The sequence below is a fragment of the Delphinus delphis genome, chromosome 20 (assembly GCF_949987515.2).
Source record: "Delphinus delphis chromosome 20, mDelDel1.2, whole genome shotgun sequence".
NCBI classification, from domain to species: domain Eukaryota; kingdom Metazoa; phylum Chordata; class Mammalia; order Artiodactyla; family Delphinidae; genus Delphinus; species Delphinus delphis.
The window spans coordinates 28,965,543-28,981,803 of NC_082702.1; the positions used below are offsets into that span (position 1 = coordinate 28,965,543).

Here is a 16,261-nt window from a genome sequence, read left to right on the forward strand (position 1 = left end):
CCATGCCATTTCCCTTCTAGAGTGTGTCTTCCCAACCTCATACCTTCCCCTTTCACTTTCTGTCTCCATTTTTAAAAATGATTTCTTGTCCGAGGCGCTGGCATGTCATAGATCAGTGCTGGACAGAGAAAGCATCCTTAGGCTCTGTACACCAGCTGACCCTCTGCAACTTCTGGGTTTCTCCTGCCTCAATATCTGTGACATGGATAGGAAGGTACCTGCTATTTAAGCCCCTCTAGGTATAGGGTTAAGGAAACAGAAAATAGTTGCCAGGTCCAGAATCTTAGAATTTTAGCACTTGGCTAAGGGAATAGGGAATAGGAAATAGGGCTATTTTTTTTTAAGGGAATAGTTTTTTTGTTTGTTTGTTTTTAATTTTATTTATTTATTTATTTATTTATGGCTGTGTTGGGTCTTCGTTTCTGCGCGAGGGCTTTCCCTAGTTGTGGCAAGCGGGGGCCACTCTTCATCGCGGTGCACGGGCCTCTCACTATCGCGGCCTCTCTTGTTGCAGAGCACAGGCTCCAGACGCGCAGGCTCAGTAATTGTGGCTCACGGGCCTAGTTGCTCCGCGGCCTGTGGGATCTTCCCAAACCAGGGCTCGAACCCGTGTCCCCTGCATTGGCAGGCAGATTCTCAACCACTGCGCCACCAGGGAAGCCCAGGGCTATTTTTTAATGCGTGGTGACGATGAATATATATTTACATATCAGGGAAATTATTGACATACATTATTAATGGTATATGCTGTTAAATACGGTAGAAAATTTCAAGTGATATATTTTACTTGATTAGAACCGTCATCTCCTTCCGTGCTCAGGCTTCTAGCTTTGTTTTCTGTGCGACACTGTTTGCATACAGCTTTATGAATGGCATTTATCTTTTATTAAATGGAATTAATTTTTTCTCAAAAACTAGTTAGTATAAGTAAATCAAATTGGTTAACTTGGCGGGGGCAGTTTTGGACATTTTAAACTTGACCTTTAAACTTAGTCTTCTTTTGTACTTTGTCACATCTTTCACTTCTTTAGTAGTTTGGTTAGTGGGAGCTGGGAATGCACCAAACACATTGAGATACTTAAAATCATTTCAGTGTTACTGAAGTTCAAAGGCAAGTAGGAGCCAATTGCCTCTGCTTGTTTCCAAAATAACATAGGAGAACAGTAATCAGTTGCAGTTGCTATAGGTAATTAATTGCAAGTTGATTTTATTGAGAAAGTGGGCAACACTGTATTTATGCAATAAAAAATTTATCAGACATACAGCTTCCCTCCTGCCTACCCAGCTGACGGAGGAAACAAACTTTCAACAAAACATTATTTTAATGAGCACATTGCAAAGGTGCTGGATTTATGGGGGACATCAGGCAACACTGATTGCAATTACTGTCTCTGTTTGTTGTTCAAGACTTTATTGGTTCCATATTGAGAAGAGTGTGAGGATGAAATTTAGAGGGGAAAGTAGTCAACCAGTCTGTTAGCCTATAAAGATGATGCCTTTTTAGAACGTCCATACTTGGTGGCATTAAAGCTACCTGAAAATCATTGTCTTTGTAGTTTAAAAATCATTTCTTTTTAAAGTTAAGTTGTCGTTGATTTGACCAGGGAGGGACATAGTCTTCTTAAAATGTCTCTATTCTTTTATCTTGGGCTACTTGCTACATCTGTTATCATTAGGACCCTCTAGAATGAAGCAGCCTGAAAGCCTTGGGGTATCACACATATAAATATTGAGTTCTCATATCAATATTCTTTTGTTAAATTGATCTTATCAAATAATTTAGCATTAATTGCTTTATTATGTTGTATGTTGGTATTAGTCACATGACACTGCTGCCAAAATCTTGGCTCCCTGTGCGCCGGTGCCGAAATGAGATACAGAGACAGAGTTCTGGAGGGGAGAGAAAGGCTGGCTTTATTCTTTGCCAGGCAAAGGGGGGAACACAGCAGGCCAGCACCTCAAGTGTTGCCCCCTCCTTGGGGAATAGGGAGAGGTCTTATAGTCGGGGCTCAGTAGTCAGGGGTATGTAATAAGGATCAAGGCAATAACAGTCTTGCATTGTTCTTTCTTCTGCAGAGTTTCTAAAGGGTGGGGTTGTTGACAAGATTAGGGTGTGTGCAGGGTCTCCTAATCTTGAAGCGCTTCTCTGGTCCCTTTAATCTTGCCTCAGGTGGCTTCCTGGCTGCTCCCCCGCCTTGATTATCAACTGTTCCGAATCTGCCCTTTGGAACTCAGGGAAGGTCATGGAGGCTGGAGTCTTGCCTATAAGAAATGGGGGACAAAAAGGCCTCCATGCCTGGGAGCCCCACAGGGCCCTGCTCGGTTTCAACATTAGTAGATGTTAGTCACATTGCATCATTATTACTTTATTCAGCCTCGGCTTCCTCACTAATATGTGCTTTAGGCATCTCTGTCAAATCACAGATATCAAGACTCTAGAGCAGCAGTTGGCAAATGTTTTCTGTATAAAGGACCAGAGAGTAAAGACTTTCAGCTTTATGGGCCTTATGGTCTGTGTCTTAGCTGCTCGACCTTGTTGTTATGTGTGAAAGCAGCTGTGGACAGGATGCAAATGAATGGTCCTGACTCTGTTCCTGTTAAACTTTATAAAAGCAGGGGATGGGCCTGATTTGCCTGTAGGCTAGAGCAAGGTTCATGGACTTGAATGCCTGTCGGGGCTAGGCAGGTACTGCAAAAGAGTCAAGTGGCTGACTGGGGACTGCCACTAGTGCCTTGTCTAAAATGGGCAGCTGCTTCTTACCTACAGCCACTTGTGACTGCCCCAGTGATATCTGAGCTTATAATTCAAGAGCAGCTGGAAACTGGTATTTTTACACAAAGCACTTTTATCAGTGGGCAACTAACTTTAGATTTGTTCAGAAAATATAGTAAAGGTCAAGCTATATATCTTCGTGAGCTCTTTTCTGGTCCATAGGATCTAGTTTTGCAAATTCTGGTATTTTCAGGTGTAACTGTGTATTATGTATAACTATATATTATGTACAGGAACTTCCTGGAAAATGTCATCAGACATGGACAGCAAATATCTAGTTCTGATTCTGCTACCTCCCTTCAAGTGCCTGTGACAGACATCAGTAATCAATCATACCACTCTTTCCTGCTGAGCCTAGAGAAAATTTCAGAGTGATTCTACACCAGTCCTCAGAAAAGCCACAACCAGTGAATTCATTGTGTCCTCTGATATATAAGGTATTTGACACTCCTGTTCCAGAGGACTCTCTTTAAAATGTTTTTGGGATTCACCTGGCTTTGGACTTTTTAATTCTATGACTTTAAAGAAATCTAAAGAGCTAAAAACTGCTCTTAACTAAAGAGTATTTGAGAAAATATGTATCAGAAATAACGCATATGACAAAAGGTAAGATTCTGTTACCACGGCAGAATTTATTTTATTCTATTGAATAAATTTATTTATTTAGTTTTGGCTGCATTGGGTCTTCATTGTGGTGCGCAGGCTTCTCATTGTGGTGGCTTCTCTTGTTGTGGAACAGAGGCTCTAGGTGCGCGGGCTCAGTAGTTGTGACGCACAGGTTTAGTTGCTCCACGGCATGTGGGATCTTCCCGGACCAGAACTTGAATCCGTGTCCCCTGCATTGGCAGGCAGATTCTTAACCACTGTGCTGCCAGGGAAGTCCCAGATTTTAGATTCAAACTTAGAGAATTGAAGATCTCCACAGTTGCATGTGTCCGTAAAGGTTCTGGTAGCATTCCGTCTTTGAAGAGACCATGAACTTGGATTTCTGGTCTGATTTTTTTTCACCATACCTATGCAAAGTAATGGGAGCAAATAGTTATAAAGGGGAGTTTCTTTTTCCTTTCTCTTACTGCCTCTGACCCTGGTGCACAGTTACTGGAGAGTAAGATGTTCAGAATTTAGGGACTCTGTATGAGAACATGTGCCATCTGGGAGCACATGCTTTTGGATTGTGTATGTGGCATGCACCTGATGCAGCCTAAGTAAAACATGCTTTATTGTCCATTTTGATGGCATAAAACTTTACATCTTTTGTACTCTGCCCTCTGTGAGTCTAAACCATACTTGTCTCTCAAGTTTGATCTTCTCCAAGAATTCTGCTCTACCCATTCTAATCCTCATTGAACCTGCCTCTTCTCTAGATTTCTTTAATATTGAGAACTGTCCTAATTTAGCAGTGTCACGCTTTATTACATTATTTGATTTAATTTGCATTTGTTTCCTCCCCCCATAATTAACATTTTCTTTTCCTGCCATCTAGCGTAGTAAGGACCGTGAATGGTGTGAACTGAAAGAACATTTTGTTTTTAAGCAGGCAATTTAGTACAGATGTTCATTGGATGCTTTTTATATGCCAGTCACTGGGGCTCTAAATGTGGATGAAACAGAAAAATGGACACTGCCCTTGAAGACCAGAGTCTAGTGGATTAAAGTCTAATGGAATTTAAAATGTTCCCTTTTTTAGTAATCAGTGATGAACATTTACAGCTCCCCTGGAAGGAAAGCTCCCCTGGGCCTAGGTCTTTGTTTCATTTACTGATATACCCCAAGTGCCCAGGTCAGTGCCTTGTATACAGTAACTGCTCAGTAAATATTTCTTAGGTGAACTTTTACAAGTTTTTATGTAAGTGCAGGACTCTTAGTGTAGGTGAACCATAGTGTCTGCCTTCCACTTCCTTTACGTCTCTCCCACTCCTCATCCCAGCCACGTAGTTCTCTGCCCAGAAAAGTCAGCCTTGACTTTCCTTCCAGAAATATTATATGTACGTATACGTACGTGTGTGTGTTTGTACTTCTTACACAAATTATAGCCTATGCCTTTCTTTCCCTTAAAAATATACCAGATAGTTCTCTATCAGTGCATACTCATGTTACTTTTAGTGGCTGTATAGTATTGATTACTCGGACATTTCATAATTTATTAAACCAGAAACTTATTGATGGGTATTTAGGTTATTCTGATCTTTTGCTCTTATACACAGTATTACGGTAAATATCCTCACTCAAGTTGTGACCTCTGCAAGTAGGCATTTTAGTATACATTCCTAAAGGTGGAATTGTGGAATTCTTATAAGTTCAAAGGGTTTATGTATTTGTAATTTTGATAGGAATTGCCAAATAGTCTTCTACAGAGAATATGAGTGTGCCATTTTGCTGCACTCTGACTAACACCATATTTTATCAAAGTGCTTGACTTTTTTGTGATCTGATAGGTGAAAAATATCGATTATGGCTTTGTATTTCTCTTACATAAATAAGTTTGAACATCATTTTATATGTTTACAAACTCATTTCATTTTATGTGTTCTGTCGTTATAACTTTTGCCCATTTTTCTATGTGATAATTGATCTTTATCTTATTGATGTGTAGGAGCTCTTTGTATAGTTAAAAAAAAAATTCCACGTCTGTGCTTGCTTGTTTATATTTCTATGTGAATTAGAGAATCAGCTTGTCTAGTGACCTGCCCCACTCACCTAAAAAATCAATCCTGTTGGTATTTTTGTTGTGTTTGTGTCAAATTTATAGGTGATTTAGGGAGAACCGGCATTTCCATGATGTTTCGTCTTATTTCCCAGGAACATAATATGTCTTTACATTTGTTTAAGTGAGTCATTGTTGTGATAAAGGGCATTGTCTTAACTTTGGGACTGTTTCTAATGTTTCCCTATTAAAATATGCTGGCTTTAGGATTGAGATAGATCTGTATTGTATCATGTTAAGGAACTAGCCACCCATTGCTATCTTATTGAGGTTTTTACCATGAAAGGATATATTTTGTCACATACATTTGTGTAATTCTGGTGACTCATATATCTGTTGTTTGTTTGTTTTCATCTATGAGTATGATGAATTTTAAGTATAGACTTTTGCATATTGATCTATCCTTGTACTCATGGAATAAGTTCTACTTGGTCATGGAAAGTTATCCTTTTAATATGCTGCTGGATTTGGATTCTGTTTTCTTATATAGATCTTCCATGACCTACTGGGGTTATCTCCCAATAAGCCCATTGTAAGTTGAAAATATAAGTCACAGCTGCATTAATACACCTAACCTACCGAACATCATAGCTTAGCCTAGCCTGCCTTAAACCTGCTCAGAACACTTACTTTAGCCCACAGCTGAGCAAAATCATCAGACACAAAGTATATTGTAACAGAGTGTTGAATATCTCATGTAACTTATTGAATATTGTACTGAAAGTGAAAATGAGAATGGTTGTATGGGTACAGAATGGTTGTAAGTGTGTTAGTTCTCCACCCTTCTGATCACGTGGCTGACTTGGAGCTGCCTGTGCCCAACATCACAAGAGAGTATTGTTCTGCATGTCGCTAGCCTGGGATAGGATGAAATTCAAAATTCGAAGTATGGTTTTGACTGAATGAATGTTGCTTTTACACCATTGTAAAGTTGAAAAATCGTTAAGTTGGGGACCATCTGTACTGTATTTAAGAAATATGCATTGATTTTCAGATGTGAGAGTGGTGTGTGTGTGTGTGTGTGTGCTTGCTTTGGAGTTTGATGCATATTTTGTCTTTATGAAAAGAATTTGAACACTTTTCTTTTTCTGTGCTCTTGAACAATTTACAGTGGATTGAAATTACCCACTTCTTAGTTTTTTGATAGAATTCTCCTTTGCAGCTCTCTACTCCTGTGTTCTTTGACAACTACCCCTATACCTTCTTTGGCTTTTTTTTAGCTTTTCTACCTCTTCTGGGGTCAATTTTGGTCATTAATGTTTTCCTAAAAACCTATCCAGATTTTCTAATTTAGTTACATGGAATTGAACAAAATAATCTTCTTTCATTTTCTTTGGTATGTGTGGTTATTTCCTCACCATTTTCAGATTTTTTTGATTAAAAAATAAATGACATGTTAACAATATTCTAAAGAATGTGTTTTTTAAAAAAAATATGACGTAAAAAGAGTATATAGTTCACTTATCCATATTTTATTAAAACCTCAGCTATTCCTAAGGTAACTGTTATGAAACCCAGAACTTTAGATGAAACATTTCCATTCTGACAACTCTCTTCTCTTTTGACAGACCCTGAAGAGGAAAGTGAGGATGACCCTCAACTCGAAGGCAGAGATCCTGATATTTGGCACGTTGGTTTTAAGATCTCATGGGACATAGAGACACCTGGTTTGGCGATACCCCTTCACCAAGGAGACTGCTACTTTATGCTTGGTAATTGGGAGGATCAAAGCTATACTGATGCTCTAGTGTCTAGGTTTTAGGTTATTGGGTACATATTTTGCATATGTCTTTTGAAATAAACTTTTCAGGTTTTTTATAGTGATAATAAAACATCTACATGTGACTAGGTTTTCTTAAAAGATACTGCTAATTTTTATTTTCATCTTTTTCAATTTTATTTTATTTTTTATACAGCAGGTTCTTATTAGTTATCTATTTTATACATATTAGTGTATATATGTCAATCCTGATCTCCCAATTCTCCACGACCACCACCACCCCGTCACTTTCCCCCCTTGGTGTCCATACGTTTCTTCTCTACATCTGTGTCTCTATTTCTGCCTTGCAAAGCGGTTCATCTGTACCATTTTTCTAGATTCCACATATATGCATTAATATACGATATTTGTTTTTCTTTCTCTGACTTACTTCACTCTGTAGGACAGTCTCTAGATCCATCCACGTCTCTACAAATGACCCAATTTCGTTCCCTTTTATGGCTGAGTAATACTCCATTGTATATATGTACCACATCTTCTTTATCCATTTGTCTGTCGATGGGCATTTAGGTTGCTTCCATGACCTGGCTATTGGAAATACTGCTGCAATGAACATTGGGGTGCATGTGTCTCTTTGAATTATGGTTTTCTCAGGGTATATGCCCAGGAGTGGGATTGCTGGGTCGTATGGTAATTCTATTTTAGTTTTTTAAGGACCTCCATACTGTTCTCTGTAGTGGTTGTATCAATTTACATTCCCATCAACAGTGCAAGAGGGTTCCCTTTTCTCCACACCATCTCCCGCATTTGTTGTTTGTAGATTTTCTGATGATGCCCATTCTAACTGGTGTGAGGTGATACCTCATTGTAGTTTTGATTTGCATGTCTCTAATAATTCGTGATGTTGAGCAGCTTTCCATGTATGTCTTGGCCATCTGTATGTCTCCTTTGGAGAAATGTCTATTTAGGTCTTCTGCCCATTTTTTGATCGGGTTGTTTGTTTTTTTAATATTGAGCTGCATGAGCTGTTTATACATTTTGGAGATTAATCCTTTGTCCATTGATTCATTTGCACATATTTTCTCCCATTCTGAGAGTTGTTTTTTCATCTTGTTTATAGTTTCCTTTGCTTTGCAAAAGCTTTTAAGTTTCATTAGGTCCCATTTGTTTATTTTTGTTTTGATTTCCATTACTCTAGGAGGTGGATCAAAAAAGATCTTGCTGTGATTTATGTCAAAGAGTTTTCTTCCTATGTTTTCCTCTAAGAGTTTTATAGTGTCCAGTCTTACATTTAAGTCTTTAATCCTTTTTGAGTTTATTTTTGTGTAAGGTGTTAGGGAGTGTTCTAATTTCATTCTTTTACATGTAGCTGTCCAGTTTTCCCAGCACCACTTATTGAAGAGACCATCTTTTCTCCATTGTATATCCTTGCCTCCTTTGTCATAGAATAGTTGACCATAGGTGTGTGGGTTTATCTTTGGGTTTTCTATCCTGTTCCATTGATCTATATTTCTGTTTTTGTGCCAGTCCCATATTGTCTTGATTACTGTAGCTTTGTAGTATAGTCTGAAGTCAGGGAGTGTGATTCCTCCAGCTCCGTTTTTTTCCCTCAAGACTGCTTTGGCTATTCGGGGTCTTTTGTGTCTCCGTACAAATTTTAAGATTTTTTTGTTCTAGTTCTGTAAAAAATGCCATTGGTAATTTGATAGGGATTGCACTGAATCTGTAAATTGCTTTGGGTAATACAGTCATTGTCACAGTATTGATTCTTCCAATCCAAGGACATGGTATATCTCTCTGTCTGTTTGTGTCATCTTTGATTTCTTTCACCAGTGTCTTATAGTTTTCTGAGTACAGGTCTTTTACCTCTTTAGGTAGGTTTATTCCTAGGTATTTTATTCTTTTTGTTGCAATGGTAAATGGGATTGTTTCCTTAATTTCTCTTTCTGATCTTGTGTTGTTAGTGTATAGGAATGCCAGAGATTTCTGTGCATTAATTTTGTATCCTGCAACTTTACCAGATTCATTGATTAGCTCTAGTAGTTTTCTAGTGGCATCTTTAGGATTCTCTATGTATAATATCATGTCATCAGCAGTGACAGTTTTACTTCTTCTTTTCCAACTGGATTCATTTTATTTCTTTTTCTTCTCTGATTGCTGTGGCTAGGACTTCCGAAACTATGTTGAATAATAGTGGTGAGAGTGGACATCCTTGTCTTCTTGCTGATCTTAGAGGAAATGCTTTCAGTTTTTCACCATTGAGAATGATGTTTGCTGTGGGTTTGTCATATATGGCCTTTATTATGTTGAGATAGGTTCCCTCTATACCCACTTTCTGGATAGTTTTTATCATAAATGGATGTTAAATTTTGTCAAAAGCTTTTTCTGCATCTGTTGAGATGATCATATGGTTTTTATCCTTCAGTTGTTGACATGGTGTATTACATTGATTGATTTGCATATATTGAAGAATCCTTGCATCCCTGGGATAAATCCCACTTGATCATCGTGTATGATCCTTTTAATGTGTTGTTGGATTCTGTTTGCTAGTATTTTGTTGAGGTTTTTGCATCTATATTCATCAGTGATATTGGTCTGTAATTTTCTCTTTTGTAGTATCTTTGTCTGGTTTTGGTATCAGGGTGATGGTGGCCTCATAGAATGAGTTTGGGAGGGTTCTCTTTTTCTTGATGAGTCTGGCTAAAGGTTTATCAATTTTGTTTATCTTCTCAAAGAACCAGCTTTTAGTTTTATTGACCTTTGCTATTGTTTTCTTTGTTTCTATTTCATTTATTTCTGCTCTGATCTTTTTTTTTTTTTAATTTTATTTATTTATTTATGGCTGTGTTGGGTCTTCGCTTCCGTGCGAGGGCTCCCCCTAGTTGTGGCAAGCAGGGGCCATTCACCATTGTGGCCTCTCTTGTCGCGGAGCACAGGCTCCAGATGCGCAGGCTCAGCAATTGTGGCTCACGGGCCCAGTTGCTCCGCGGCACGCGGGATCTCCCCAGGCCAGGGCTCGAACCCTTGTCCCCTGCATCGGCAGGCAGACTCTTAACCATTGCGCCACCAGGGAAGCCCTTCTGCTCTGATCTTTATGATTTCTTTCCTTCTACTAACTTTGGGTTTTGTTTGTTCTTCTTTCTCTAGTTCCTTTAGGTGTAAGGTTAGATTGTTTATTTGAGACTTTTCTTGTTTCTTGAGGTAGGATTGTATTGCTATAAACTTCCCTCTTAGATCTGCTTTTGCTGCATTCCATAGGTTATGGATCGTCGAGTTTTCATTGTCATTTATCTCTAGGTATTTTTTGATTTCTTCTTTGATTTCTTCAGTGATCTCTTGGTCATTTAGTAACGTAGTGTTTAGTCTGCATGTGTTTGTGATTTTTACATTTTTTCCCTGTAATTGATTTCTAATCTTATAGCATTGTGGTTGGAAAAGATGCTTGATATGATTTCAGTTTTCTTAAATTTACCAAGGCTTGATTTATGACCCAAGATGTGATCTCTCCTGGAGAATGTTCCGTGTGCATTTGAGAAGAAAGTGTAATCTGCTGTTTTGGGGTGGAATGTCCTATAAGTATCAATTAAATCTATCTGGTCTGTTGTGTCATTTAAAGTGTGTGTTTCCTTATTAATTTTCTGTCTGGATGATCTGTCCATTGGTGTAAGTGAGGTGTTAAAGTCCCCCACTATTACTGTGTTACTGTTGATTTCCTCTTTTATAGCCATTAGCATTTTCCTTATGTATTGAGGTGCTCCTATGTTAGGTGCATATATATTTATAATTGTGATATTTTCTTCTTGGATTGATCCCTTGGTCATTATGTAGTGTCCTTCCTTGTCTCTTGTAACATTCTTTATTTTAATAAAGTCTGTTTTATCTGATATGAGTATTGCTACTCCAGCTTTCTTTTGGTTTCCATTTGCATGGAATATCTTTTTCCATCCCCTCACTTTCAGTCTGTATGTTTCCCTATGTCTGAAGTGGGTCTCTTGTAGACAGCATATATATGGGTATTGTTTTTGTATCCATTCAGTGAACCTGTGTTTTTTGGTTGGAGCATTTAATCCATTCACGTTTAAGGTAATTATCGATATGTATGTTCCTATTACCATTTTCTTAATTGTTTTGGGTTTGTTTTTGTAGGTCCTTTTCTTCTCTTGTGTTTCCCACTTAGAGAAGTTCCTTTATCATTTGTTGTAGAGCTGGTTTGGTGGTGCTGAATTCTCTTATCTTTTGCTTGTCTATAAAGCTTTTGATTTCTCTGTTGAATCTGAATGAGATCCTTGCCAGGTAGAGTAATCTTGGTTGTAGGTTCTTCCCTTTCCTCACTGTAAATATGTTGTGCCACTCCCTTCTGGCTTTTAGAGTTTCTGCTGAGAAATCAGCTGTTAACCTTATTGGAGTTCCCTTGTATTTTACTTGTCGTTTTTCCCTTGTTGCTTTTAATAATTTTTCTTTGTCTTTAATTTTTATCAGGGTGGTTACTGTGTGTTTCAGTGTGTTTCTCCTTGGGTTTATCCTGCCTGGGACTCTCTGCGCTTCCTGGACTTGGGTGGCTGTTTCCTTTCCCATGTTAGGGAAGTTTTTGACTATAATCTCTTCAAATATCTCCTCAGGTCCTTTCTCTCTCTCTTCTCTTTCTGGGACTCTATAATGCGAATGTTGGTACGTTTAATGTTATCCCAGAGGTCTCTTAGGCTGTCTTCATTTGTTTTCATTCTTTTTTCTTTATCCTGTTCCATGGCAGTGAATTCCGCTGTTCTGTGTTCCAGGTCACTTATCCATTCTTCTGCCTCAGTTATTCTGCTGTTGATTCCTTCTAGTGTGTTTTTCATTTCAGTTATTGTATTGTTCATCTCTTTGTTTGTTCTTGGTGTTTGTTAATTCTTCTAGGTCTTTGTTAAACATTTCTTGCATGTTCTCGATCTTTGCCTCCATTCTTTTTCTGAGGTCCTGGATCATCTTCACTATCATTATTCTGAATTCTTTTTCTGGAACGTTGCCTATCTCCAGTTCATTTAGTTGTTTTTCTGGGACTTTATCTTGTTCCTTCATCTGGTACATAGTCCTTTGCCTTTTCATTTTGTCTGTCTTTCTGTGAATGTGGTTTTCATTCCATAGGCTGCAGGATTGTAGTTCTTCTTGCTTCTGCCAGCTGCTCTCTGGTGGATAAGGCTATCTAAGAGGCTTGTACAAGTTTCGTGATGGGGGGGACTGCTGGTGGGTAGAGCTGGGTGTTGCTTTGGTGGGCAGAGCTCAGTAAAACTTTAATCTGCTTGTCTGCTGATGGGTGGGGCTGAGTTCCCTCCCTGTTGGTTGTTTGGCCTGAGGCGACCCAGTACTGGAGGCTGCAGGCTCTTTGGTGGGGCTAATGGTGGACTCCAGGAGGGCTCACGCCAAGGAGTACTTCCCAGAACTTCTGCTGCCAGTGTCCTTGTCCCCATGGTGAGCCACAGCCACCCCCTGCCTCTGCAGGAGACCCTCCAACACTAGCAGGTAGGTCTGGTTCAGTCTCCTGTGGGGTCACTGCTCCTTCCACTGGGTCCTGATGTGCACACTACTTTGTGTGTGCCCTCCAAGAGTGGAGTTTCTGTCTCTCTCAGTTCTGTCAAAGTCCTGAAATCAAATCCTGCTATCTTTTAAAGTCTGATTCTCTGAGAATTCCTCCTCCCATTTTCCGACCTCCAGGTTGGGAAGCCTGGTGTGGGGCTCAGAACCTTCACTCCAGTGGGTGGACTTCTGTGGTATAAGTGTTCTCCAGTCTGTGAGTCACCCACCCAGCAGTTATGGGATTTGATTTTATTGTGATTGCGCCCCTTCTACCGTCTCATTGTGGCTTCTCCTTTGTCTTTGGATGTGGGGTATCATTTTTGGTGAGTTTCAGTGTCTTCCTGTCGATGATTGTTCAGCAATTAGTTGTGATTCTGGTGCTTTCACAAGAGGGAGTGAGAGCACGTCCTTCTACTCCGCCATCTTGAACCAATCTCTCCGATACTGCTAATTTTTAGAATTGCTTTTCTTTTCATTCCCAGTGTTTATGGAGTTCCCCAAATATGCTAAAGTTTTCAAGATTTTTCATCAGTGCTACTAAATCATCTAAGTCAACTTATCAGTGTGAAGTTTTAAAAATATTTCCCTATCTATATAGGTTTTTAGTGAAAGTTTTTTCTAGTTTTGAATTTAGGTTCTTCTCAAAAATAGCTGACCTGACAACACAGCCTCCCTCCCACCCCTCACCCCCCACCCCAATTGAGTTTCCCTCATTTCCCTCATGTAGTTCTTTGGGAAGCAGTAATTCAGCTGTGGTCAGGCTAACTGAAGCTGTGGAGTTTGTGGAGCTTTGCTTTTTGTTTCTTTGCTCTAAGTTTTTTGTTTTATTTTTAGACTTTCTCTTTGTTTTCTGACGCACAGTGTGCAAACAGCATCCTTTTGTCCTCGAACAGCTTCTCAGGGTTTATTCTGTCCTTGGCTCTGATCTCCTGATTATTTAGGGCTGCTCTCACTCTTACCTGCCTGGGGGAGTCTACTCATGTGTTTGGTTTTAGAGCCAGGAAGCACCAAGGCTCAAACCGAGTGTTTATAATAAGAATTATCTCCCAATTAATAGAGTGTTTCTGTGTGCTGCATAAGGTTCTGGAGTACTGGAGATGGATACAACTTGGTCCTTGCCTTCTAGGAATTATGAGTTTGGAGTGGCCCTTTCGGACATTTCATCATTAAGTGTTTTCCAAATTTCAGTCATTCGCACATCAGCTTCATGGTTTTTGCCATGTCCATGTGCTACCCATGTTATTATTACTTATGTAACATTTCTCTCTAGATTAACTCAGGTTTTTTCCTTTCGTCAAAATAAATTTTGTGGGGGAGATGTTATATCACTATCTTAAATGGAAAACCAGTATCACTTGACATAATTAGAAGCGTTGTTAGAAAAAGAAGAGAGTTTATAGAAAGAAAGTAAAACAGAATTAAGTGCCCACCGCTTTTGTTTGCTGCAGGTCCTGAGCCTCAGTCCTGTTCTGTCCTTAGTAACTGTTATGAAGAGGTGTTAACTGGATCATGGTACCAATCTTGGACTTTGTCCTTCATGTCAGCAGGGAGATTGGAAGATCATTACGTAGGGAATTACTTTCTCCTGGTACGATTCAGTGGTAAATTCTTCAATTCTTCTCATGGATGAGTCCTGCGTGTGTTACACACTGATCTAAGTAAACCCTAAATCTCTTGCCTTCCATTTGCATGTTGCTTTCCAGTTTACAGATCAATTTCACATAAGCAATTTCATTCAGTCTCCAAACAGCCTTGCCGGTGCGGGGTGGGGGGGAAGGTGCAGGGATTGTTCTGTTCTTCCTTAATTTGCCGAAAGTCACTCACTTCATGTGAGGCAGAACTGGGACCAGTGTGGGTTGCAGGTTTCATGTATGGTGCTTTTCTTGCTCTAAAAGGGACCGTTTAGATTGGATCCCAATTCACTGAAATCTCTAGGTGGGAATGCTTTTAGGGTTAAGGTCATCTCTTGGCCTGCCCCTCCCCTGCTTGCCTCAGCATCTGAGTTTCTATTCTGAAGTCTTTACCCCATTGTTTTGAGCATTATTTATAGGTAGAACAGATTATTAATTCATTTTTTAAGAGACCACCCAATGTGGATATTTAACGTGAGTATAAATGGGTGATAGTTTCAGCCAGTAAACCACTTTCCTTTTGGATACTCTGTTAGAGTTTCTATGACTATTTTGCACCTTTTAAAGAAGTGAGAGTCAGAAGGGTGCCATTTTTAATAGCTTTATTAATTTTCTGTAAACAAAAGTAGTAAATACACATGGTAAAGGCTCAACTACTTTCTGTTTATTTAATAACATCTCATGTGTTCTCTTCTGATTGAAAAAGTAATACATGCTCATTGTAGAGAAGAGAAAGTCTGAAAAGTATAAAATGAAAGGATATAAAAATCAGGTTCATGCCTATTTTAGTACATTCCTTTTCAGTCTTTTTCCTATGTGTGCATACATGCGTATCTGGAATAACAATAGTATATGAATAACAGCTATGTTTATTGGGGACTAATGACAAGTCAAACCTTCTTGGAATCTTCTCAGTAACCCTGAGAAGTAGATGTTAGCTATATTGAGAAAGAAAAATTTAAGGTTAGATCAATGTCGTTACTTAGCCAGGGTTACACAGCAGGTAAGAGGCGTGGATTGGAACTTGTCACTTTAGCCCACTTGGGCCCTGACACCTGTGTCAGGCCATCCCCTCCCCACCACCTGGAGTCCCTCCTCACCCCACTGCAGCGCTGCCCCCTGCTCTGGGCTTCTGTGCCTTCCTCCCCCTCCCTCAGCGTGATGCCTAAGTTGTTCAGAAGGGCAGAAAAGAAGGTGACAGTGGTGGTGTGTTTGCTTCTTTCTTTTCCATTTCCTTCTTTAAAAAATTTTAATTAAAAAAAAATTTTTAACATCTTTATTGGAGTATAATTGTTTTACAATGGTGTGTTAGTTCCTGCTGTATAACAAAGTGAATCAGCTATATGCATACTATATCCCCATATCCCCTCCCTCTTACGTCTCCCGCCCACCCTCCCTCCCTATCCCACCCCTCTAGGCGGTCACAAAGCACCAAGCTGATCTCCCTGTGCTATGAGGCTGCTTCCCACTAGCTATCTGTTTTACATTTGGTAGTGTATGTATGTCCATGCCACTCTCTCACTTCGTCCCAGCTTTGCATTTCTTTTTAAAGTTATGTTTTTCTTGGCTCAGAAAAACATTAAAAATGAAAATATTAAATAATTATGTTGTCCTTTGACTTATATATTATAATGAATATATATTTTAAAATATACGCTGGTTCCCTTTTTCTGTTGTAGGTGATAAACAAAAGAAGTGTGTTATTATTTTATAGGAGCTGATATCCAAGACATACTATCTAGTCCTGGTTTCCCAACTCCTGCCCTCAGATATAGGTTAAATAACTGATAACCTACTGAACTGGGCCAAGCATAGCCCACTGTACCCAAAGTTTGTATTTAGAATCTATTTTCTTATTAAGATGTCGTGTTTGATTTCTA

The 16,261-nt window shown here is 39.2% G+C and overlaps 1 protein-coding gene across 2 annotated transcripts in view; it reads left to right on the top strand.

The window, feature by feature from the left end:
• Positions 1-16,261, top strand: part of FTO (FTO alpha-ketoglutarate dependent dioxygenase) — a 374,156-nt gene that overhangs the window by 120,326 nt on the left and 237,569 nt on the right. For both annotated transcript variants that reach the window (XM_060000764.1, XM_060000765.1), the window contains exon 4: positions 7,046-7,189. In XM_060000764.1, the coding sequence (XP_059856747.1) occupies positions 7,046-7,189 (144 nt within the window). The remainder of the gene's footprint in view (positions 1-7,045; positions 7,190-16,261) is intronic.